The 25235-nt window shown below is 40.4% G+C and overlaps 1 protein-coding gene and 1 long non-coding RNA gene across 2 annotated transcripts in view; one reads left to right on the forward strand and one right to left on the reverse strand.

Annotated features, from left to right (window-relative positions):
• dlc1 (DLC1 Rho GTPase activating protein) overlaps positions 1–16012 on the reverse strand; it is an 84711-nt gene extending 68699 nt beyond the window's left edge. Inside the window, exons 1-4 of the mRNA XM_061059616.1 lie at positions 15471–16012; positions 12457–14466; positions 7404–7538; positions 7009–7122 (exon numbers count right to left, since the gene is read on the reverse strand). Coding sequence (XP_060915599.1) covers positions 7009–7122; positions 7404–7538; positions 12457–14397 — 2190 coding nt within the window. The 5' untranslated portion in view covers positions 14398–14466; positions 15471–16012. The remainder of the gene's footprint in view (positions 1–7008; positions 7123–7403; positions 7539–12456; positions 14467–15470) is intronic.
• Positions 1574–7517, forward strand: LOC132991060 (uncharacterized). Its single transcript, XR_009676136.1, has 3 exons — positions 1574–2180; positions 2264–2340; positions 7399–7517. It is a non-coding gene; the product is annotated as an uncharacterized LOC132991060 (long non-coding RNA).
• Positions 16013–25235: the final 9223 nt, after the last annotated feature.

Genomic DNA, 25235 nt, shown 5'->3' on the forward strand with positions numbered 1-25235 from the left:
TGTAGAAGACCTTGGTGGCCCCAGAGCAGTCCCTGCTGCAGACACACAGCTTACTGACTAACTGGAAGGACATGTGGGCGAGACCTTTGCTGGGCCACAGTTTCGTAACATTTAGTAAAGAATGCACTGTTTAATGTAGAGGGCAGCTCATGAGGCTTAGCAGCAGGTTATTAATTACAAACATGTTGTGTACAGGTACAGTTTGAAATGTCACGATATGATATTTAGTTACAAAGACAACAATAAACTTTAATGAGTAGGTTTACTGGGTAACTAAACTGGGAGCTATGGTGAAAGAAATAACCTTTTCATACATGCACAAAACTCCTGAAAATTGTTCAGGGTGGGTCGCCTGTATGAATGCAAACTGCTGAATGGCTCACCTCGAAATTTCCGGCAAGCCCCCTAGTCAAACCTTTGCAAGAAGTTCGGCTGAGCCAATATGTGAATGAAGCAGGAATATTCAGGAAGACTCACCACGAGCAAGCAGGCAGGGTTGATGAGGTTTAAATCCTGCGACTGCTGTGCGACCTGTGCGATAGTCGTGCAAGTAATGGCGCGGCTTCATACTCTACGTTGATACTGTAAATAACTGTATTTACAGTTAGCATTGACATGAAGGCAAAAACTGTCCTTGAAGCTTCAGAATCTGTGACTTTGTCTGCCATCTTGAGTTTTGTTATTGTATGCCTACAGTGATAGGACAGTGGGTGGGGTAGGAAAACAGGGAGAGAGTGGGGAATTACGTCTGGGAAAGGAGCCACGGATCAGATTTGAACCCGGGCCGCACGCTTTGGAGATGATAGCCTCTGTACATGGGGCGTGACCTAACTGCTAGGCGATCTGCGTCCCATAAGTGAAAATCTTCCGCTATGAGGGACACGTGTGAAAGAGCAACTCAAAATGAGAGCAGGGAAAAGAGAGCAGAGGGAATGCAGGGCTAACAGTGCGTGCATGAAAAGGACTTCAGATGCATATTGGCTGAGGTAATTCAACTTTAAGGCGAAACTGATTAAACACAAATGCTCAGACTGAGCGTCAACATTTAAGTCACCTATCCTTGAATAACTTTGTGCTTAATTGCACCTGGTTTTCAATAAATTCCTCTTTGCATGTCTTAGCATTTATGAATGTGTGTTTCTGTGTGTGTGTGTGTGAAGGTGCATCCAGTTTGTTTGCTCGTTCTCTGATTTATGGCGTTTCATTATCAGCCGGCTGCAGGGGTGTTTCCAGATGCCTGCATTTTCCAGTCATCCGCAAGATTTACTGTCAACAAGTACCATCATCCTGAAACTATTCCCCGTGCTTTTTACTGTCTGCATCACGTAATAGATGTACGCTCCGCTTCACTGACTCAATGCGTGCTCTAAACACTGATAACTACTCGTTAGCAACAATCACAGTGGAGGGTTGATTTCACATCGGATTAAAAACTAGGATCGATTTAAGCTTTTTTAAAGAGTACGAAAAACCATATGGAGCCAGTGAATTATACCTGTGATTAAGTTTGTGTGCTTCAGGCGTCGAGCCACAGTGTGTTGTCATCAAAACAAACACAGACAGAGCTGCCATGTAGCACAGCGGTGTAAACATGTTGATTTATGTGACATTTCCAAGAAGAAGCGACAACAGAAATCTCGTTCTGTGAAACAATTAAATATAGTAGATCTATATTGACAAAAGAAACAGTATGCACAATGAGTCAGGCTGGTACATGAGGAAAATTTCAACCAATTTCACAATGATGGCATGTTTCATCTTTGTGCACTTCATTGTTCCTGCTTGTGTTTCTAACATTTATCTGCCGACTACAAAATAAGAGCGACATGTTTAATTCAGCGTGTCCTCGCTTCTGTTCTTGGAGTGCTTTATGCAACTGCTCTAGCCTTGAATTGGCAGGAAAAACAAGATTTCCTGGTGGGGGGGGGGGGGGGGGGGGGGGTTGAGAAGAAGTTCATTTTCCTCATCCTGTTCCAAACACAAGGCTTTTCTTTTTTCTTGTCCATTTTCTTTTTTTTTTTTTTTTTTTTAAACCACAGCAGCAGGCCCATGTTTGTCTCCTTGTCACAGCTGTGCTCAGCAGAGAGGGTTGACCTTGGGGACAATGACACCACACAAAGCAGCTAGCCGAGGCCGTGACCAGAACCACTGCGAGCACCCCTTGTCAAAACTGAATGGCGGTTAGTTTTACAGCTCGCTGACTCATTTAGGCCTACGACAGTCATTAAGCCAAATATGTTGCTAAACATACTTATTCCTGCAGGAATTGGAGTGGACTATCCAAAACGGGCTGGAAGTGCGATAATAATGCAGCTATAGAAAAGAAAAGTGAGTAAAGTAGTAAAATATTGAATGTGAGGGTAATATTGAAAAGGTGTGGTTTGGATAGAGGATGTTTGGGGACAGTGAGGCTGCCAAAGCGGAACACGGAGGAAGGACAGAGCAGAGATCTGCTGGTGACCTTAGCACGCAAACCACTGCACTTCTATTGTCCAGCAAACTTCATACAGATAAAGAGCCACGTACATACAAATCAAACTGGCAGTGAGTAAAATCTGTCCGGGATTTAAAAAGTAAAAATATCACTAAACCCATCCTCTCCTTTGAATAAGGACATTAAAACTCCAGATTGGGGAAATCTGGTACTTTCAGAATCAGCCTAAAAAAGGAGCCAATCTCAAACAAGCAAGTTTTGGTTGGAGCGCTGTTGCCGTGGAGACAAAAAACAGATCCAAACATAGGGTTAGAGGTTGCCCTCTTATGGAATGTTTACCAAAGTCTGGATGAGGGCAGGTATGGAGCAGCGTCTTACCTATCGCCATATGCATGACATGTTAATCACTCCTGTGCTAAATTTAACAGACAGCAACGGTCTGGGCCGTGTTCAGGGGCTTAAGTCTTTAGGGGGTTCAGAGTAAGTCATGCCTGTGGGAATGCTCTGCACTGAGGCTGACTGATATGTTGTTTCCGACTGTAACATTCAGAGGAAGGTGGTCAGGGGTCAGCAGCCTCCACCCACCTCTGCAGCTTGGCACATCCTCTGTAGCCGCAGGGATGATAAAAATAGAACCGAATAACAAATGGCTCTCACTCCACGCATAACTTAAGTTTGTCACTGCATATAGATTCCCTTTTAACAACAGCGCTGATTATAACAAAATGACTTACGCTGCCAATGCTCAAGATAGGAAACACCAGAGTAGGAAATGTTTCTTTGAGAGAATACAATCAGAGCTGAAGCTATTCCTCGGATAAGTCGATTAAAAAATATATTTAGTTTGAATGAATCTATTCAGTAAAATAGCCAGCTTTGGCCTCAGATCTGAATGTGTTTCTCTTCCTTCCTATGCTCTTCTCTACATGTATGCAAGCTAAACGTTTGGATGTTAGATTCTTATTTGGACAAAAGTAGATATTTAACAAATTTTATAAAAACATTTTTACATGCCAATTGATAGGAATAATGATCATAGGTTGAAGTTAAAAATATAGTTATCCAACAAATAAGTGATGCTCTGCAGTCTTAAAAAAAAAACAAATAAAGCCACCTGTTGCAACACAACAATGCAAACCGAATAACATTACATGACACCTGCTCCACTAAGGAAGGGATATAAACCTGCCAACAAAAACACACTGGGTAAAGAATAGCTTATACACTATGAGAAAAAAACACCTGCTGTGGCACAACATCCGCGGCATTTTAGCCCCACAATCGATGCAAGAAAAACAGCCACCTGCTGAAGGCTAACAATAGCCACCAGCTAAGCTATTCACTTGAACCCGATGCCTTATCCACAACTGTGACTGAGCGATGCTGTATATGCTGAGTGAATGTCAACTCATCACCAGCGAACACAGACACATACCAGCACTTCACATTTATCATTGTTACATAAAGGACAGAACAGCATGAGTGTGTACAAGGTACAATCACACCAAAGTGATACACTGAGTGCAGAGAGGTGTCAGTGGGGACAGGAACAACACAAACACCAGGTACCTCTTGCATAATCCAGCATGAGATGGAAGGAATGTGAGCGCATGATGGTAAACACTCCATGATCCGCACCTCTTCAAACCTTACCCCTATCAAAATATTCTGAGATAAACACACTTACTATCACACACAAATATGTGCTCTACAACAATCCACAAGACATGGGATGAGACAGGAATATGTGTTTCCCCCTGAATTTGCTAAATGTACAAAAAGTTTTACTTTCTTAAAAAAAGATTGTCTTAAAAATTCTTCAGGGATTTTTGGGGTAAAATCTAAATAAAGTCAGAGACCTTAAGTGCCCTGATCCCACACTCCTAAAGCTACACTATCCGGCGCTCTAACTTCTTTCCAGATTGTCAAGTTTTATCCTCCTGCTGACCTCATCATGGAATAATCAATCTTTACTTTATATTTGAATAGAATAATAGAATATAATAGAATTACTTTATTGATCCCAAACTGGGAAATTGTGGCGTTACAGCAGCAGGTTATCCAAACACACAATATGAGTAAAAAACACAATGTTAGCAAATCTAAACATAATATAATATTAAATACAAAGTAAATAAGCACTAAAAATATCAAAACTAAGAATGGGAATATACACAACCAGGATTTAACTTAGAATTACTAGTCTTAAATATGAAAGATTAAATGTAAATGTGCAAAAACAACCAAGGTTGTGATGTAAAATCACCCACATAGTACGTATACTCCTTTTCTCCCCTTTGTGTAAATCACAGTAGTGTGTACAGTAGCTATTTCTATGTTGTGTTTTCTTTAACACAGTTTGCACTCACCATTCACCTTCCAAAAAAGATATATGTTGTTTGCTGTCATGGGTAAACTAGCGAATACCTTCTTTATTGGTTTAATGTCAAGATTTGTTCATGGCAACACATGAAAGAGCATTTAAGCACAGAGTCTGTTATGCGTCTTACTTTAGAAGAGTCCCTTTCATCAATAAATCAGAGTGGAATTTTTAACATAATGTATTCGGTACACTTTCTTTTTTTTTCAGTGTATGACCTGATCGTGTTGATGTGGCTATTTAATATGAGATGAATAACATACAAGGGAGTGTTCTGACTGAATATATTCCAAAAGACCAATATATTGGTATATATTTCTGAAGCTTGTAACATCCAGGATTATTCAACACCAAGTCAGAAAAAAGTATTAGATTAAACTTGATCGAAATGTTTGAGGCTTGAGGTTTGTGGTGTTGTTTATTATTAACAGATTTGAAAAGTCATTCACCCCATAATCTAAAGAGACTGTCAAGGATACAGCTTTATAGTTGATACTAGAAGAAAGGATTGTGATTACGCCCTATGATAAAATGAGATGAACCTCATATTGACGGGAAACAAGTTTGATATTCACTCTGGGAAAATCATTTGGTAAATGAATCACCCTACATCCTATATTTGTAATTTAGAAGTGAGTAATATTGTTAACAAAGTTCCAAATGTTCATCATTTTTTTAGTGCTTGAATGCTGTATTATGCTATTCATGACTCGTAAACACAACTGTGATTTCTGACTGAATGAAAGCTCTAAGCTCAGCCCTGTTCTTCCTCACATCTGCTCTGTGTTTACATCATTTGAAGGATTTGTATTGTCTAGCTAAAAAGATTAAGGGGGCGTCACGACTCTGTGTGTCTGAAAGGACCCATCAGTCCCCTACTACTATTACCCAGTGAGCATCCCCTTCATGAAGTCATCATCTCTCTGGCCTCAATCAATCACTCTGCGGGGCCTCCACTGTAAAAAAGCCTCCTATTAGGCGCAGTGAAAGCTCTGTTTACCCAAGCTTAGTGAGTTACCTTGGGTTACTGCAAGAATGGAGGTTGTGGAAACAGTTGGCCACAAACATAATACTCGGCACGTTGCCTCTGTATACCACTACGTTAATTATTACACAAGAGTGACATATTGGTAGCTTTTAAGATGGTGAAGACTTGTGACGTGCATCAAGACAGGGCAATATCTACAAAGAATTCTGAGAGATAATTCAGGAATGTGAGACTAAAAATCTAGGATTCAGGCTTTTCTTCTGGTTGCAGTGTTTCTAACTTGGTAAAGTGATCTTCAGGTATAGAAACACGCTTTTCAATCATTTTTCATTTTTCAGAGATAAAGAGTACGTTCAAATAGTTTTTAAAACACATGTTACTTGTTAGAGTAGCTCAGTCTGCTGGACAAAAGCCACGTTCACTTTGACCTCATTCTGACGGCGATAGCTAAGCAAGGCTGACAAAGTCATTAAGTGAGCAAGCAAAGGAGTCTGAAGACGCATGTCTCACTTGAAGCGTGTCCCCCCCCCCTTACTCACCCCTGCCCTGGCTTTTCACCCTTATACCCCCCTTCTGACCCCTTTTGTTGGGGAGAAGGGGTCTGAATCTTTGGACCCAGCTAATTATAGAGTTTTAACGTCTGCTTGACTAAGCCCTAAGTGCTGGAGGACATTCCTACAATTGGGAGATTCACTACAAGTGTGTGTGTGTGTGTGTGTGTGTGTGTGTGTGTGTGTGTGTGTGTGTGTGTGTGTGTGTGTGTGTGTGTGCACTTTCTACAACATGGTCCCAAGAGAAAAAGAGCTTGTTTTATTGGAAACGTGAGCCATTTAAACAGCAAATGTTCAATTAAAAAATCTCAACACATTGAAACTGAATGACAAAAAAAGGGAAACCAGAGACTCTTAAAAAACTGCAGCAACTATACGTACACATAATGTTTCTAGGTCTTAGAATCATCAATATTGATTGGGAGGTTATGAAAGTTGATAGTTTCTGTAATCTCTCTGAATCTTACTTTGTTATAGTTTAATAAACTAAAATTATTTTAAGGTTAACATTCCCTATTGGAGACCCAAAGCCCTTCCAATTTCAATTTCCAAAAATACAAACTTGACCTCCAAGATTTAGATTTAGAGGACTTGCCGACTGTGCTATGATGTACATATATATATATATATGTGTGGATTAGAGCTCGTGACTTACCCCACTCTTAGGTTTTGCTCCGAGGGCTGTTGTGGGTCCTGAGCTGGAGGCAGCACCAGCGTGCGGATGTGGTGGGTTTTGTGATTCTGCTGGTAAAGATCTTTCATCAAACTCCTGTAAAAGGCAAGGTCACAAAGCTGTAAAAGTCATTATTAATTGATGATAAAGAGCATATTTTAATCAATGGAAAGCACACTACAAAGTTCATAACCACTGGAATGATGTCCAGTGTCTATAGGCATTGTTATGCCTAATATGGCCACTAGAGGGAACGATATGATTAATGAAGATGAGGAGGGAAAGGAAAGAAAAAACAAAATAAATGTAATTTGTTAAATAACTTTTGTTTTCATTGTTTTGAATGCTGAATCCAACAGTAACATGCAAGAGTGTACCTGGCGTTGTCGTCGATGGAGGGTCGGGGTGCTGTCCATAGAGGAGGTGGCACTGAGGGCATTGTCTATTTCCTGGTCCAACTGGTCCAGCTTCATCAGCAGCAACACCATCGAGTCGAGGCGAGCATGCTCTCGCTGAATAAAGAGACAAATCAGAGGAAAAAAGGATTATCACTGAACTGACCAAAACTTTTTACATTTACATTTGTAAACAACTGTGCCACAGGAGGTCATCCAGGTTCGAGCCCCAGTGTCCTCGAGCAAGACACTGAAGGTGTTGAGAGGTGGAATAGTACCATAGACATGCAGCCAGTTTTCCATTAGCCTCACTAATAGATATTTGACGATTGGGATAATATCATGTAAGACTGGAACCAAAGAAGATTTGTATTGAGATGTTCCTGACATCCAGGTAGACAGGTTTCATATCTACTTAAGTGTAATATTGGGATAGCTTACTCTAAACTTTTGTTCATGTTTGCGTTCATCACACTTCAACATATGACAATAAAAGTTTGATACTGACATTCTTTGTGTTTTCAGTTGAATGGTGCACTTATCCATCCACTGATGAACTTGATGAACAGGTACTTCAGACTATAACTTTCTACATTTTGTTAAGTAAAATCTGGAGCAGCAGCTTGCCTAAATGATTTCTATCACATCTATCAGTTTGCTAACTGAACCACTTAGCTGGCTATTATGGGTTAAGATACAGACTTGTTTAGTTGGAAGAACTATAATGAGCTTGTTGTGGCTTTATTGTACAGCCAGGGGCAACTTCTGGTGTTCAAAGGATGAGATCATTCTTTATTGATCCCCAGAGGGGAAATTCAAGAGTTGCAATGGAAGACACAAAAAAGCAAATAAATATATACAAGTATATACAACTACTGGTTACTATAGGAAGCCAATGCCAAATAATTCCAATAAGGTCCCATATTAAAATCACCATTTTTAAACCAAAAACAAATATGATTTCAGTTTGGCTTGTAAAAACAAAAACAAAAAAAACAACAATTTGGCAGCTCATTCCCTTATTGGCCCTCCTCAGCTTTACTTCTTTACCGGCTCTAGATTGAGCAATAGTTAGTTTTAGACAGCATTTCCAGAAGGCAACAACCATCTTTTAGCTTCATAGGGCCTCTTCAGAAACCAAAGTGTGACATCACTGAGACTACGTCCTGTGTTGCACACTTAAACAAATCAGTTTTAAAATGACAGTGCCATTTAGTGTCTATTTAAGTTGTACTTCTTATTTGTTACTTTGCTCCTTGTCCAGGTAATTTTGCCTCTTAGTACTGCATGCAAAAATAATTGAAGGGCTCTCTTTTGTACAGTAAAATGATTCTTCTTTCCCTGCTCCTTACTTCCTTTCCCTCTTCCTTTTAAACACAGGCTGATAACTCTTATCCTGAAACTTTCACCCTCTGCTCTTCTGTATCCTTTCTACAGTTAAAATAGTCACAACTGTTTCCTCTCTTTTTTTTCCACACACCCTGTGCATTTCATGTCTTTTTTTCATTGACACTGGACCTTTTTTTTTTAATCATATTACTTCAAGACAATATATTCCTCTCAGTCCTCTAATCTGCAGTGCTCAATTATCCAGTGTGACGCTTTGATAACAAGTCTCATACTGACCTCAGGTGGTGTGTCTCCAGTAAGACAAGCTAAATGACATACAATCCAGCCGGCTCAAAACTCCACCAACCACTCTGTCCTTGTTTGCCATCCCTCAGTCCTGTTGTTAAACGCAACATAAACCTCCATCTGAAGTTTATTGTAAAATCCCTTTCTGGTGTTCTTTACATGGTGCATGTTTTCATTTCCTCCTTCCTTTCTTTCGTCCAAGTTCCGGGCGTGGCTCTCTGTCTGAGCAGCTCCCCTGAGACGAACCCCAAGAAATTACATCACACAGCTCGTTCATTAGTCCCAAACAAACCTTGTTACAATTTCCCTAACGGGCCCCGTTAAACACTTTATGGGGGTGATATCATGGGACGAACAGTAATCATACATTTGTGAAAACGCTTAGAGGCATCTTAACATGTGCTCTGTCCTGTCTTTGGTGTGATGCATAAAGTGATGTGGGATAAATTAGACGCTTTAGACAAATCATTAACATATCTGGTGAAGTGGCTAATGTGGCTACACCCTCTATTAGTTTACTTTACAGTGGGCGTGCTACGTTAACGTGATTTTTTATAAGATGACTGATGCTAATGTGTGTCAGTTTGACAGGTTTACGGATCCTAGATAGGATCTACATCACGATAAACAAGCTACAGCTCCAATCCTGGCCCCTGGCTCGTAGCTCCATCTCCTAATAACATCTTATGACTGGAGAGCTTACATTTATTTTCCAGTTAGGGCCCAATTAGCCTGTCCAAAGCAGTTCCTATTGGGTTTGCTGAGAGAGCACATAAGACACAGAGGGCCATGTGTGTCATGGAAATGTGTCTCTCATTGATGCATTCATTGGCATTCCTAGCCGGTAGAAGAGCAGATCGCTACGTTCTGTCTGCTTGGAAAAGTATCACAATGAAACATTGTACGGTGGTAAAACAATGACATCTTTACGAGGCATCGCTGAATGAACAAAAGCATCTGGCTCGGGATGGCAACAACAACCACAAAACAGAAGAGTCAAAAAACAAGTGCACAAGATGTCAGGCGCCTAAGCGAGGCAACGTGCTTTAAAGGGGCATTCTGGTGGTTTGGGTGCTCTCAGAAGGTTTCTTTTTCTTTCTCTCCCATCTTTTGAGGTTTCTGTTACATTCCTCTCCACTTCCTGTTTTTATAGATGGGAGACAGTTCCCACACTGTTTGAACTCTGAGACCCCTCCTTTCCCATTCCTAGCTTTCTTTTTCAAACCCCCTCTTACACCCTGTGCCCTGCATCCCATTTCTCAGACCTGTCAGTGATACTTTGTCCTTTCCTGTGAGGCAACAACAGTGAGCAGATGATTACATATCAGAATTCTCTGCACATAATGTTTACTGTGGGTATGTTATTGGTGTAACCAAAAGACAGGCATTGAATTTTTACATGAGGCAAAAAGAAATGGTGCACTGAGACTGAGATGATGTTGCCAGGTCGTCTGCAGTCACATAAACAACAGTTGAGCCAGTTTGGCCCTCTGGTCAGGATACGACCTTGTTTCTAAAACAAATAAACACACTAACAAAGCCCAATATCAGGCTAATCTGAAGAAATTATGCAAACCAGATGGGTTCATTTTACAAACTCAACCTGCAACAACAGCTTGATTCACAGAGGGTATCTTGTCAGAGATAATTCCACGCTGTTGTGTCCATCATTTGTATAGAAAAAAACAACAGTTATTTTCCTTACATTAATCGAGAGCTTCTTCTCTTTCCTTTAACTACAGCATGTTACCTCCCTTGGGGGTTTTATTGTAAAGTTGCACTGCCTGACCTTCTGTAAAGCACATTTTCTTGGTAAACTGCCTTCATACAGTATGTACACCACAGGGTAAGAACCACATGGTGCAGTCAAAGAGGAGGCGAGCCAACGCCATATGGTGCATGGATTGCCTTGGGGCCTACACTTTTATGGCTGAACTGTTTTTTTGTTTTTTTTCCAGGAGCCAGTTTTTTTCGGATACTTAATCCATTAGTTTAAAGTCATCCTTAAAGTGAAACTGGAGCCAGTGTTAATAAAATGCAGCACTTGTTTTCCATGTCCCGACTCTGGTCTGTGTTGTTGTCTCAGTTTTGGCAGCTGAAAGAGTGACATCAACTTTGGTCATGATAAACAGGGCCACAAAAGATTCAAGGTTGCAATCACAGATTACTGTTTTATTAATGCTGTGAGGAAAACTAAAATCTCTAGAATTACACAACAACACACATTATAATAACCTAAAAGACGGTAGGGCTTAAAGCGGAAAGGTTTCATTAGCATGCATTGGTGTATTTTAGGGAAGTGTTTAAAAGCAGTATACAAGTGAATAAGATCAAATGATATAATAAACCTAGCATTATATACAAATCAAACCCTCTATGTCCCACATTCAGACCACCAAGCCACTGCTGAGCTGACATGTTGGATAGTAGAGTTAACTGATAAAAAAGTGGGAAATGATAAGCTAAGTTAACAGTAGTTGATAATCTTGTTCATTCTCTGCTGAGTGCTTACAGAACTAATCATAGATATTAACAGTGCGTATCTGAAATGTTTACTGCTCTTTTTATCATGATATAATTTCCTTTAATCATAGTTCTTTTGTTTAATAAATGCTTTAAAGAAATGCCACATATACACGTATTCAACCACAATAAGCACATGATAATGTTGTTATATCTGCTGCTGCTTTACTAAACTATTAGAGTTACTTTTAAGGAGGGCTGGTCTTTTTCAAGACGTATGCTTCACAAGAATTTAACCTTCCACAATATTGTACTTGTCTAAACAACATTCTTGATTTGTGCATTCATGCCTTCTTGATAGGGCCTGTGTGTGTAAATAATGGATTTCTTGTTTTCATTCCAAACAGGCAAATGGCAACTTGAAAAAGTGAATTAATTCTGTTCTCAGGCCTTTTCTTGTTTCATTGAGTCAAAAATATGAACTGTTTTTATGCAGTTATTGCACTTTGCTCTTTATACCTAAACAGCACAGACCAGAAGGGCTTCTGCTACAGTATTTGCTGGAGAGCTAGTCTTTCACCCCAGAGATTACTTGAGCCTCCAAGCCCCTCTGTGTTCATAGTCTCCATGCCCTTATAGGACCTTGTTTTGCAATGAGCAGTTGAGAAAGAGTAAAACATTTCACAGATCCCCCCACTCACACAACTGCAAGCATGTGAGAGTGAAGTCATTGTTTTCCTACGTGCTTGCCAGAGTGTGGGACAAAAATGATTTGTAGGCCCAATATGCCCAGTCAGTTCAGAAGAAAATAACTTAATTTCAAGTTTCTGAGGTGCAAGAGTCGTGTGTTCTAAACACAAATGGCAGGACAAAGACAGAAAGTATTGTAGCCTGCGTCAATCATGATCTTCCACAACTATATTATATGCATCCTTACCTTTCTCATGCGCACTTTGACCACGTTGTCATCCCTCTGATCACCAGGTTCATTTGTTGCTTCTAAAACCGGACTGGAAAGTTGTGTGTTACTGTAAATAACAGCTTGTGCCTCATCATCTGTCTCCTCCATTCTAGACCCAGTAGTTCCCATCCTGTGGTGTTCTCCCTGACCATCTGCCACCTTGGAGGCAGGTGACTCACCAAAGCAACACCCACAGTCCTCTAGGTTGCCATGGAGTTCCTCTGGCGAGAGCTCATCGTTGACCTCTGCAGTGCATGGAAGCAGGTTCTCTAGGTGCTGTTCAGTGGCTGCATGTTTATTGCTCACACAGAGGTGCTGAACATCTGGACTTTGGGTGAAACATGAGATCTTTTCAGGATTCAGTGCAGGGGTGTCATCTGGCTCAACGTGGCTAACTTCTGGGATTGTATCCAGTTTTGAGGCGCAATTTTCCAACTGCATAGCCGTGACTAGATCCTCAGAACAAGCTGACTCTTTGGACACTGAGATTTCATGGATGTTTTCTGTTGATTCACTGATGGAGGTCGTTGTTTGTTCATCCATGTTTGGACACTGACTGTTAGCCAGTACTGGGTTTCCATCTGAATATTGTTCCGTGTCTAGTTTTGCAGATGACATAGCGTTGTTAACCGTCAAAGAGCAATGCTGACCATCGACAATAATATCAGTTGATGTGACTGGTCCATTCTTGACTTCAGATGCAATCTCACTGCCTTCAGCTTGTACACTTTCTTCTCCATGATGCCTGTCCATCACTGTTATTTCAACATTGTGCTGTTTCAATGATATCTGGGAGGATATTTCACAATCATTAGCAACATCCGATGCCCTAGTGGTGCCATGATGATCCAGCTCTCCTTCTTGAATGTCTCTTGAGTCATAATCAAGTCCTGTATTTCCATTCAGATGTTCTTGGTTGTTTAATCCATCCAGTTTTTCTGCAGAATCTGCACTCCAGCTTTCATTTGCTCTTTCGTCAGATACTTCTTCTACCACAAAAGTCACAATTGGTTCCACTGTTTTGTTAGCTTGTGACATCACTTCGCCACTCTCCATCATATTAACGGAACAGTGTTGGAGACCAACAGGTAAGGTTACATTTATATCCGAATGGCCAGAGGTGGAAATGGTCTCTTCCTCTACATCTACATCTGGGAGGTCAGTGTTAGGATCCAGTTCTGTGGATGACCGGTTTAGAGCAGATATCTCAGGAGGTCTGCAGTCACCCTGTGTATGGCTCTCCTTTGTTTCCTGTTGATTTGGAAGTTTGCCAGGCTTCTCACCAGCAGATTCAGACAGTGGAAGCCCATTGTTAGAAGAGATAGAGATGCATTGTTGCTCTTCACGAAGAAAATGTGGATTTTTAAAGACACTATCATTATTGCAAATGTCAGAATTCTGGACACTCTCTGTACCATCTTTACCTTCACCATTAGTAGTTTTCTCGCCGTGACTACTGCTACAAACTGAAAAAGAATGGTCTGCTATGGACATCCCACTGTTACAGCTAAATTTAAATTCCCTAGAATTTCCAACAACTGTGGTTTTGAGATGCTCTGATTCAGAAGCCCTTTTAGGAATGTCATCTTCCACAAACTCATGAAAGTGATTAACTGATTCGTCCTGCAAATCCAGAGGAACTTTTTCGTGACTTTCCATCGACTGTTCTGGGTCTTTATCGTCATTTGTGAGCTCAAGAGTCTGGGCCGCATCCTCTGGGGGCAGTCGATGGCAGCCCTCTGGCATGGAAGCACACCTCATACGTCGACCTTGTTTGGAAGCCCCCGCTGCCATCCAGGGACCCTCGTTGTCCACCCCATGACAGCAGACCAGATCCAAATCATCATAACTGTACTGCAATCCTGAAGGATGCGTCACATGCTCCTCCCAACTTCTTTTCCGTATGGCTACTGGCATGGTGGACAGCCAGTTTTATGCCATAGAGCTCGTTTTGTTGCCAGGGAGAAAAATGGAGAACCGGATCTGCTGCAAGCGAGAGGAAAAATGGGATGAGAAACCAGTGTTTTCAAATTATGAGTTAACAGAAAATAAATGAGCAGATGACAGCATGATACATAATGTTTTACTTTTAAAGTAAACAGTTGAGGAGTATTTCAAGAGGGGTGTATTTATGTTGCGTTCACAGTTTAAACTCTGCTGGATCTGTATGAGATGACAGCATCCAAGATTTGCTAATCTTACATGGAAAGATGATATCTTAATAGCAGAGCTGTGCCAGATGTTACTTTACAGTCTGATAACTACATTGAATGTCCTTCTTCTGAAACAGCTGTCTTTGCCTACAGTGTAATGGTGCTCTGAGGAGTAGAGTAAACAAAGCTTCTAAAACATCAAGATAATCAAGATAAATGAAGGTGTCCCTTGTTTACATTGTAACATATCTGTGAAGTGAACTGCAACAAATTTACACCGCAAACGTTCCCTAAACACTAACTTTACAGATGCAAATTTAAAACTGGTCTTGGAGAATCAGGGTGTTGGTTCACTTTCTTTCTGTATCTCACCATGCACTCAAAAAACTGAAACTTCCAATGACAGTCAGGGTCCCTGAACAGCTGGGTCTGCACAGGCCAACAGCATCACATTAATCAAAACCAAGCTCTATACTGTGGTTTTTTTTCCCCCTGTTGTTCTAGGTCAGAATGTACAGAAGCAAAAGAACACATAGATTCAAACAGCAGTAGGTACTTGATTCATGCTGTAGATCTGCCATAATATAATACAGAAAAAAATGTCAGAAGTTTAACTATATAAGCAAGCGCAGGGTTAAAAGGACATCCTGGATAAGCCGTGATGTGTATGGAAAATTAGGCTTTAACATGATGACAAAATCGCTCTCATTGTTCACATGTTACATGGATCACAAAAGAAGTTTCTGGACACTATGTCACTGAGCTGCTTCTGACCTAACACTTTTTAAAACATGTTATCAAGATTTGAGATGGGTGTTTGTCTTTTCACTTCATCACCTCTTATTTCCTCAAGAGAAGATCCGGTGGGTCCCAACTGTCATCTGCACCCTCTGGCATGAGCCTAAATCCAGTTTTTTCAAGAAATCCAAAGGAGGTTTGTAAATATTGTACCAAAGTAGTTGTTCCGTCTTCTCGCCCTTAAACCAACAGCATAACTGACACCTCAAAGCATTTCAGATATTTTATGCAGGAGTTTGATCAATGTTTACTTCTTTTAAATTCTTCAGTGGTTTAAATAATAATCCAGTAGCTGTATATTTAGAAAAAAGTCAACCGGCAAGAATCCAAAAAATAGGTTGTAGATCCAGTATTTTCTTTAAGATCAGTTCTCCAGAAACGTCACAAGTTGCCTTTTCATTCATCCACTGAAAGGAATGCGTCCATGAAATATGAATCCATCTTTTTCCATGCGAGTTGATATAGGTTTTTATTTTGTAAGAAGTCCATAGTCTTGGTTTCTTCAAGCCATTTTCTGGACTCCAGTCAATATCCTGGCTGTGAAACTGTCCGAAAGGCAGTGAAGCCTCGGAAGGCAAGCAGAAAGCCGGGGAACAGTGAGACGTCCAAAGACAACTTCCATCTTGATCACATTAGGGTTTTTGCTGACGCTGAAAGCAGAAGGGTCGGGGTGGTGTAAGAGGGGCTGGGTTTTCTTTCCCCCACTCCACCCCTGCTCTCCTCCGTTCTATCCTTTTTCTCATCAGGTCCCCTCCCCACTGGTTTTGACAGGGAGTCTGAGTCACATCCTTGGAGCCCCATCCCCCGTCTCACAACTCACCAAGCACACTATACGCATTTATTCCCTCCTCCCTCCTCTAATGTACTTTCTCCCCTCGCTGTTTCAAAAACTTCCTCTCCGCGTCTTCTTTCAAATCTGGTCTCATTCCTTTTCTAAGTGGACGTTTTCCCTAGTTCTGCCTAAGTGTGCTGTTTCACTTAGGGTGGACAAGGCTACCACCAGTTGGTTTTGATTAGTAACAGACAAGCTGCCTCGCAAGACCTCCTGGCTGTGATCCAAGAGAGATTGCTCTAATATTTTGGCAGTTACTCCTGGGGCATGCTTTTCTTCTAAAAATTTGTCATCTTGTAACTGGTCAAGCATTCTTATCCAAACACACTGGTAATGACGAAAAAATAGCAAAGCTTGATATCTCTACAGATAAGCACGAGGAATACATTTTTTAAACATCTGTCAATTGTAAACCAACAACAAAAGTTTTCTGACAAAAGGTAACATGTTGGAAGTGCTTCTGACGTAATATCTATATAGTATATATAGTCTACATAGTAGACAGAAAGGAGAAAAAACCACAAAAGGAACAAAATGCCAGTAATTCATTTCCTAATATAGTAATTTGTCAGAAGCACTCAGCAGCCAGACAAAGTAAAAGCAGCAGTATTTACATATAATGTCACTGAAACAATTTACATTTAAATTAGCAAAAAATAATCACTGTATAAAATCATAGACAAGTGCTACAGCAAGCTATGTCACCTAAACTAACTCAGTAGTACAAAGACTAGTGTGTCAAAGCAGCAGGGACAAAATGGAATGAAGCCCCTTCCAACGATCCCTGTAACCCCAGTCTCTGACCTTTGGGTCATCCAGATGTTAGGTGAGTCCCTGGATGAGTCTTTTCTTAGGGGCCTCGCTGGGAAACTGTACACTGCCATCAATGTTGGCTCTCCAGGGACACAGATGGTTGTACTCAAGGGAAAAGATCCAAGTTCAACAAGACTCCTCTGTAGCATGTCACATGATGCGCTCTGTGGTTACGCTGAGTGCAGTGTAACGAAAGGCAGATCTTTTCGGTCACAGTAGCTTCCATGTGAATATGGCTTGTGATTGAAGAAGAGAGGCTGACACAGAGCATGACTCGGGCTATCCACTCATTACTTCATGTGGACATCCAACACGGGTCTCTAATTTGAAAAGCCTTCCCCTTCTGTCCTAACATCCTGCACGGCCACAGGACAACTGGTCTACGTCACAACTGATCCTTTAGTGACACTGTGCAAACACATGTTCAATCAACAACATGTGTAACAAGAATGTCCGTGCATGTGAGCTGCAAGAGAACCGAGCATTTAAATGGAGCATTAAAGCAAAATGTAATCCTGAACAAAACGTCTTCGTCCAGGCTCGCTGCTCTGTTGCGCTCACAAACGCTTTGATGTCAACTGCAAGCATGCTAACACGCTTATGTTTATCAGATAACAATATTTACCACGTACACCGTAAGTTAAGTGTGTTTACATAAAAGTCTGGTCCTCAAGTCAAAATTTAATTGCAATCATTATTGTTCTATTTCAGTACAGATCACAGTGGTTGACCAAGGGGCAACCTTAAGGGCTGACAACAAAAGCCAACAAATCAGCGCCAGAATCTGCAGTTCCTCAGGAGCCACTTGACGTTGGCTCTAAAAAGTCGTTTTCAAAAGTGCACTCCAGGCTGCCCCTGAAATCTTCCTGAGTTGGTTGTTCACACACACATAACGCTGCCTTGTCACATATGCTCACCCTGACTTCAGAGAGAAATTTAATAGGTTGCTGGCATTAATTTGTTTCGGGTAAAGTCGGTGTGAACAATTTTTGCAAGTGAAAGTACCAAAAGTGATATTACCCACAGGCCCCATGTTAAAATGACCTACTTAATAGCAGCACAACACAGCTTATTTTCTGGTACAAACAAAACAACTAATAATAGCTAATACTTGCCAATACTAATACTTTCAATATTCATGGCAACTTTAAGCAGGATATATTTGTATAACTTGCATGAACTAACTGATATTTTATCACTAATTGGGAAGTATGATATGCTTACCATTCCTTGCTTGTTAGATAATTTAATATTTGTCATACTAACATTATGTAGTGGCTGGTGCAAAGGTGTCAGGGTTATTGTTGACTTTTCCCTACTGAAAAGACAGAGGTAGGACGATACTTGGTTTGAGTCATACACCAGTTGCTCTCCCACAAGAAAAAAGGGTGGGCAAGCATCGAGTCTGCAATGTCTGACACTCGGCAATGCCACAAATAGAATTTCTTTCTTATGGAAACATGAGGTTTAGGTAGCTCACGTCACAAGCTAATAAATTAGCATGGTGTTGACATTTTATTTATGAAAACTTGACATTGACAAATCTCCATCAGAGATTCTACTGAAAAATATAGAATGCGGGGACAGAGACCTTGAATTCAGCATCCATGACTATATTAACTGCTTGATATACCGTAATACCCGATAAGTTCACCGTCAGTCCAAGAGGTTATATCATCATTGGGAGGTAACTGATGGGTTCCATACCCTACGCTCCTCTCAGGCGTCACACTCTCGCCAAATATGGAAAGAAAACCATCATGGCAGCAACTGGTACACTTAAATGGAGGCTTCAAAAAGGCAGGGGACAACACATTGGCTGTTGCCAGTGGTTGCGTCCATTGTTTATACAGTCTATGTGTCAGACAGATAGACAGAGACACCAACATTACCATGTTTAGAGACATGCCACTAGCATAGCTAAGGATGAGTCACTTTTCAGTTTTTGTATAAATCTTCACATCTTTTGACAGCATCTTCAAGAAACCATATGAACAGAAAAATTCCCAGGATTTTTGTGGTAATTGGAGTGTGTTTCAGTGTGTGTGTTTATCATCTATTTTGGAAACTGTGTCAATGATCATGTATTATGTATGTGGGTTCATTTAAAAGTTTGTATTTGTTTGCCCTTTAAGAGTCATCATTTCAGGCCAGACTGTGGCCAAGTTCCGCCACACAGCAGACGAGCATGAATGTTGTCGCAGGCATGCAGCACCATTGGTCATATGTCTACAGCCGTCACATACAAGGTTAAGAAAGAGCCATTCACGATTCACCCTATAATCCCCCACTGTTCAATCCCTCGCCTTCTTAAGTGGAGCAGCGAGGGCCCAGAGGAAACGGCCTCACATTCCTCGCTGATATAGTTTATTATTGGAAAAATAAGCCGGTCTAAATCATGGGCATTGAAGAACACAGGGTGTTTGCCCATGTAGGAAAATGTAGGTGACGCTCGTAGAGAAAAAAAAACACTGAGTCACTCCCGAGTTCTTACGTATACAAAGACTGCTTTGAGAGGATTAAGTTGCACCCCTTTTTAAGGCTTCCTTAAATAACCGCTTTCTACTGTACATGCCCAGTAGTTATGTGAAGTTGTAAAAACAGACTTTGGGTCCATTTACACTGAAAAGAAAACTAAACAAAATGCCAGAATCTCATCTGGAGATCTAAAAATAATACCAACAAACCACAGCAAGATCCTTGCAATGCTTTCCTGTCACTTGCTTTGCTCTGTGGTTAACGACTTCTTTTGAAAAGACCAGAGTCGTGTTGGTTGAAATAGCAACGTTTGAGGCCTGGTTGGGAACTTAAGCAATCGCAATATTCTTTAATGAAACATCCTGATGTAGCTGATGCAACTTACAAAGCCAACTGAGGGCTACATTGCTGTCTTTATTAAAAAAACAGTCTTAAATCATCCCTGGATTTCAACTCCCTTTGCTCCCGTGGGTCTACATGCAAGAAGTCGTCGTGGGAGAATCTGAGGGGGCCTTGGCCACTGAACATGGGTTATAGTGTAGTGTGACTGTTACCGTGGGAACAGGAAGTACAAGTTATTGAGGATACAGACCATAACAATCTCCAGGCTAAAATAATCTATCTAATCTTCTTATGAGAGGATATGTGTGGGTTTGTGTGTGTGTGTGTGTGTGTGTGTGTGTGTGTGTGTGTGTGTGTGTGTGTGTGTGTGTATAAGAGAGAGAGAGAGAGAGCGAGAGAGGGAGAGTGCATGAGACAAGCGGAGGACCTTATATATGTGTATTAATGTTGCTCAGTATATAAGTTCAGTGCTGTAACATGTTTGTTTGTCAAATCAAATTTTACAGACTCGTGTCTTCTGACTTATAATTTATCTCTGAAAACTGTGGAAAATACTGCATTAAAAACAGAGAAAGTCCTAATTCTGCTCCCTTTGAACTTTTTATTCCTCGTTTATTCGTACTTTTTTCAAAGGTTGTGTTGACCATCAGTTTCACATTAAAAGATGTTGCCATTTAAGAAGTGACTGCTCTTATTACACAAACATCCTGCATAAAAGTCACTCTGTAATGAATCACATTTTGCCAGCCCTCTCAAGAGGCATGATGATCCATTCCATTAATTACTTGTCTGGGATGAATATCCTACTTTGTTTTCCTGCTTGTAAACATGATATGCCAAATTAAAATGATTCTGATGATGACTTCATCTGCTTTGGTGAATAAACTTGCACTGATTTCGCTCTTCTTTTATGTCACAATCACCCAGTCCACACCCATTCATACACCGATTGCAGAGGATGCTCTGAGAAGTATCCATCAGTCTCTACTAATCCCTACACACACATTCACACACTGAGGTTCATGGTACTGGAAACAATTAGGTGTTCAGTGCCCAACGACTCTTTGACTCCAGGAACTGAGATCGAACCACAGACCTTTGGACTGAAAGAAGACCGACTGTACCTCTGAGCCAGAGCTGCTTTGTAGACACTTTTTTATATACAGCCATATTGGAAAATGGGATACTAATATCTGAAACCAAGTCCCTAAATCCCATTTTTAACATTCTACCTTTTGTCCATCACTTTTCAGCTCCTTTGTAAACCACTTGGAACTGCAATTGAATTCTGAAAGATGACGTATAAATAAAGTTTGATTGATTGATGGAATCATTCATTGACGACAATGTAAGATGAGATTTCAATGATCCAGTTATCTTTAAATGTGATTTCCAATTGGAAAGAAGGCATAAACAAAGGTGCCAAAAAACAAAGCCTTTGTTTCTTGAAAGGATCTAAGGATCGCCTCTCTTCCCTTCTCTTACTTGCTCCTTTTTCTGACCTTGTCTTATTTCAGATATCATAGATCTCTCATCTCCTCCCCTTCGGATGAATGGTGTCCAAAAGTCTGTTCCTGTTCTCCGTCCTCTATAAGGTAAAGAACATGTCTAACGTCCAAGGACCTTCTAGTTATCTCATTGCACAGAGTCTAAGGATTGTCATTGACTTGACTGACGACAAACATCCTTCATCTCCGCTAAACAAACCGTATCCTATTGATTTGTAGTTAATGTAACATCACAACATCCTGTTTCAGCTGAGAAGGGCAAACATAAAAGATCTTGCAATTATATGAAGAAGTTTCGACTCAGAATATCTCTCTGTATCAAACAGAACCTGCATATGGATCAGACAGGACTAGGAGGAAACAGCAGCTGGATTTCATCTTTCTACTCTTGACTCAAACAAATGTCCCATAACCCTTTAACCACCTGTGGCTGAGCACACTCTCACACTTCTGTAGCCTTCAAGTATGCTCTGGCCAACTAATATACAGAATACTCACATGTACGTTGGCATAACATGTGGTAAATGTTTCACTCGCTGATATCGTGAATCATTATGCAAACAACACTGAACAGACTGTTTTCCAGGCAGATGTTAAACTTTGATTGTTTTAGGAGTTCCACATGAATGAGAGGGCAGCTGTCAGTACTTGATTATCGAGGATGATGTTTGTTATACCAAAGGTCAAATGAATCACAAAGAGTCTATTGGGAAACTTATCACACCTACTTCTTTCCATTCTTGCAAAAAAAGAAATAGGTGCAATTCAGAAACTCCAAATTACTTGGAGTAATTGTACTTATTACTTTGGAATTACTCCCATGCTCCAACGTTTGACATTATAACAGCTTAATTCTCAAAAGTAACCAAGGACAGGGTCTCATAATATTTATCTTATTGTCTTGCTGTTTATGAGGAATGATTCTTGAGATCCAGCACAGTGACGTACTACAACAACCCCCACCCAGCCAGGATTCTGCTGAACATATGCTGTGCTGGCATTGACGCTTCCACTGGAGATCCAGGAAAACGTGTTGTCCTTGGACACAGTTGCCACAGCAGCATCAGCAGGAAATACTTGAGACAGAGAGTCAGAAAAGAAATCAGGGGAAAAGGAGCTGTTTCATTAAATAACGAGAGAGAGAAAACGGATAGTTTGGTTTCCGCCCTTGGAAGTTTGAAGTTTTGTTTCAAAATGTAACAGCTGCCCTATACACTGCATACATTCAAAAAGCATTCCCAAAGGCTTCCTACAATATCTCCAACTCTGTACTCTGATTTTTCACTTGAATCCAAACGGATACAATAGGAGCTAGTATCAGTCATGAGTAGTTGATGCATACTGTATGTGTTGGCCCAGAATATCATGTTTTAAAAAGGGATTATGTATAACGTCTAAGGCTGCAGGAAACGTGCATTAGTCAGGGATGGAACTGATAAGACTGCCAGAGTTAAATATTTACCATCACTTCCATTCTCCCACGCTGTGCAGCAGAAAAAAAACATTTATGGTGCAATAAGAGAAAAAGGGTAATAACTTCGACATTACAGCCCACTCAGGAACTGCCCAGGTCAGTGAAAACCTTTGCCAGGAGGAGAAGAAACCTCCTGAATAAAAGCAGGCTGTAATGTCAACTCAAAAATGATGCTACCTAGAACATCTGACTCATTTTAATAGCATGTCCAACAAACTGCAAGAAGAGGGGAAAACGAGTGCACCAGGCCAGAAACTGTCGTTCCAGAGACTAAAAAAATAGTGCCTAATGAGGCAGCTTTTCTAGAATTGAATAGATTTTTAAAGACAGCGAACAGAAACAGGATTATAATAATAATAACTTATATAGCACCTTTTAAAAAGACAGGTTTATAAAGTGCTTTGACAAACAAGAACATAGCAAACTAAACCAACCACAGAAGAACATAAACAACAGCAAGAACATAACAAATACAAAACACTAAAAATAATTAAATACAATTCAACAGAAAAGAACCCAAAGTGCACAATACCCAACAGACATATATAACCCGACCGTCACAAGAACCATTATAAGAACCCAACAACACGAGCTGAGACCAAGAGGAACCAAAGATTTAAAAAGATGTAAGAAACTAAAAGAGCTGAAAAAAATAAAAAGATAACAGCAATAAGAAGGTAAGAGCAGTAAAAGAAATAGAAACAAGTGGTTAAAGGATAAAAAAAAAAAACTATAATATTAATAAAAATAAAAAATATAAATATGAAACAAAGTAAGTAAGATAAGAAATTACCAAGTTAAAACATAAGAGGAGTTAAGATATGAGCATAAATACGAGATAAGAGCATAAATAAAAGAACGGTAAGAAGTAAAAGAAGATAAAAATAGTAAAAACCAGTAAGAAAAGACATTAAGAAGACGACAAGTCTGTAAAAGTATGTTTTAAGAAGGGATTTAAAAGAATTGAGGGAATCTGCGAGTCTTATCTCCTCAGGGAGGTCGTTCCAACGTCGAGGGGCCCTGACTGAAAGGGCCCGGTCACCTTTAGTTTTAAGTCTCGGATTCAACTGTGATTTACAAACACTCACCTCTGCTAGGTTACAGGATGCACTGTGCTTCAGCTTGAGGGGCGGCAGCAGTCTCTTTTCTCCAGGAATCCTCAGTCAGCTGTTTCTGAGCAGGATGAGGTCCTGTGGTCCCTCCTCCAGCAGAAGGAGTACCATGCAGGCTCTGTGAGTAATCAATGCATTTGCATCTAATAAAAAACAACTGGTTGTAGTAACGTGACACAGACTGCTGATGGCGACAAAACCCCAAACTTATCGTAGTAATTAGCTATTGTTCACGAATACAACCGGCTACTAATATCATAAGGGATGTAGTATATTGACTACCCGAGGCTGGCTTATTTTCACAGCAACATAAAACATAGGAAGTGCTGGAGGTAAAAGTTACAAGTACAAAAAACACGTCTTATAACATGACGAAAGGCAAGTGTCCATACTCACCTTATACAATATCATTTTCTGCCATAAGGCGACAAAAGTTTTCTTCCACCCTGTAAATTGTGTTTATCCACAATAGTCACGTTACAGTTCATTACTTCTTTACTCCAGCAAACGGCGCCAAAATCTACACGTGCGTCTGCTGTCTATCAGCAAAGCTGCCACTGTGCTGCATTCACGGTACCTTGTGATTTCCTAAAGACCAACCATGCGTGTACATTACTTTGAGTCCGTCTCAATATAATAAAATAAACAGTCGTTTTTCCTGAGTTTGTCGTGTTTCAGTCCGATCTAAAGCTCTCTAAGGGTAATTTCACTGCTATGTAGAAAATTAGAAAACGTCAAAGAACTCTTAGGGGAAATACCAAAGACTGTCAATAATATTTTTTTATACAGTTTATGGGAAATACCCACAGGCAATGACCTAAATCTCCATAATTCAGGGTGTGTCGTCTGATTGTTCTCTAAAGACAATTTCAAATATTCTTCTCATAGGAAAAGGTTATCTTAAAGCTATCTTTCGGCGTTTTGGAAGAGAAAACTAGTTCAAAAATCGAGTTACAACATGATACAAGTTGACAACAAATAGCATATCAATGCACGAACAGCGTCTAGTCTATTTCCCCTTTCTACTGTTTCTAGTCATTAGAATAAACTAAATATATATTCGTAAACACCAACCACCACTGTGATACCGTGCTATTGCGTTTGCTTGTCGTGGGATAGTTTTAACATTTCCGTTAGCCCGTGAAGGTAACATAAGAAATTTAACTTCTTCCGCGTTTACCTGAAGCCCTGAATGCAGGGGGAGTTTTACGTTTTTTTGGGTGTGTGCTGCCTGGTTGAACATGG

This window comes from Labrus mixtus, chromosome 2, assembly GCF_963584025.1.
Source record: "Labrus mixtus chromosome 2, fLabMix1.1, whole genome shotgun sequence".
In the NCBI taxonomy this organism is placed as follows: domain Eukaryota; kingdom Metazoa; phylum Chordata; class Actinopteri; order Labriformes; family Labridae; genus Labrus; species Labrus mixtus.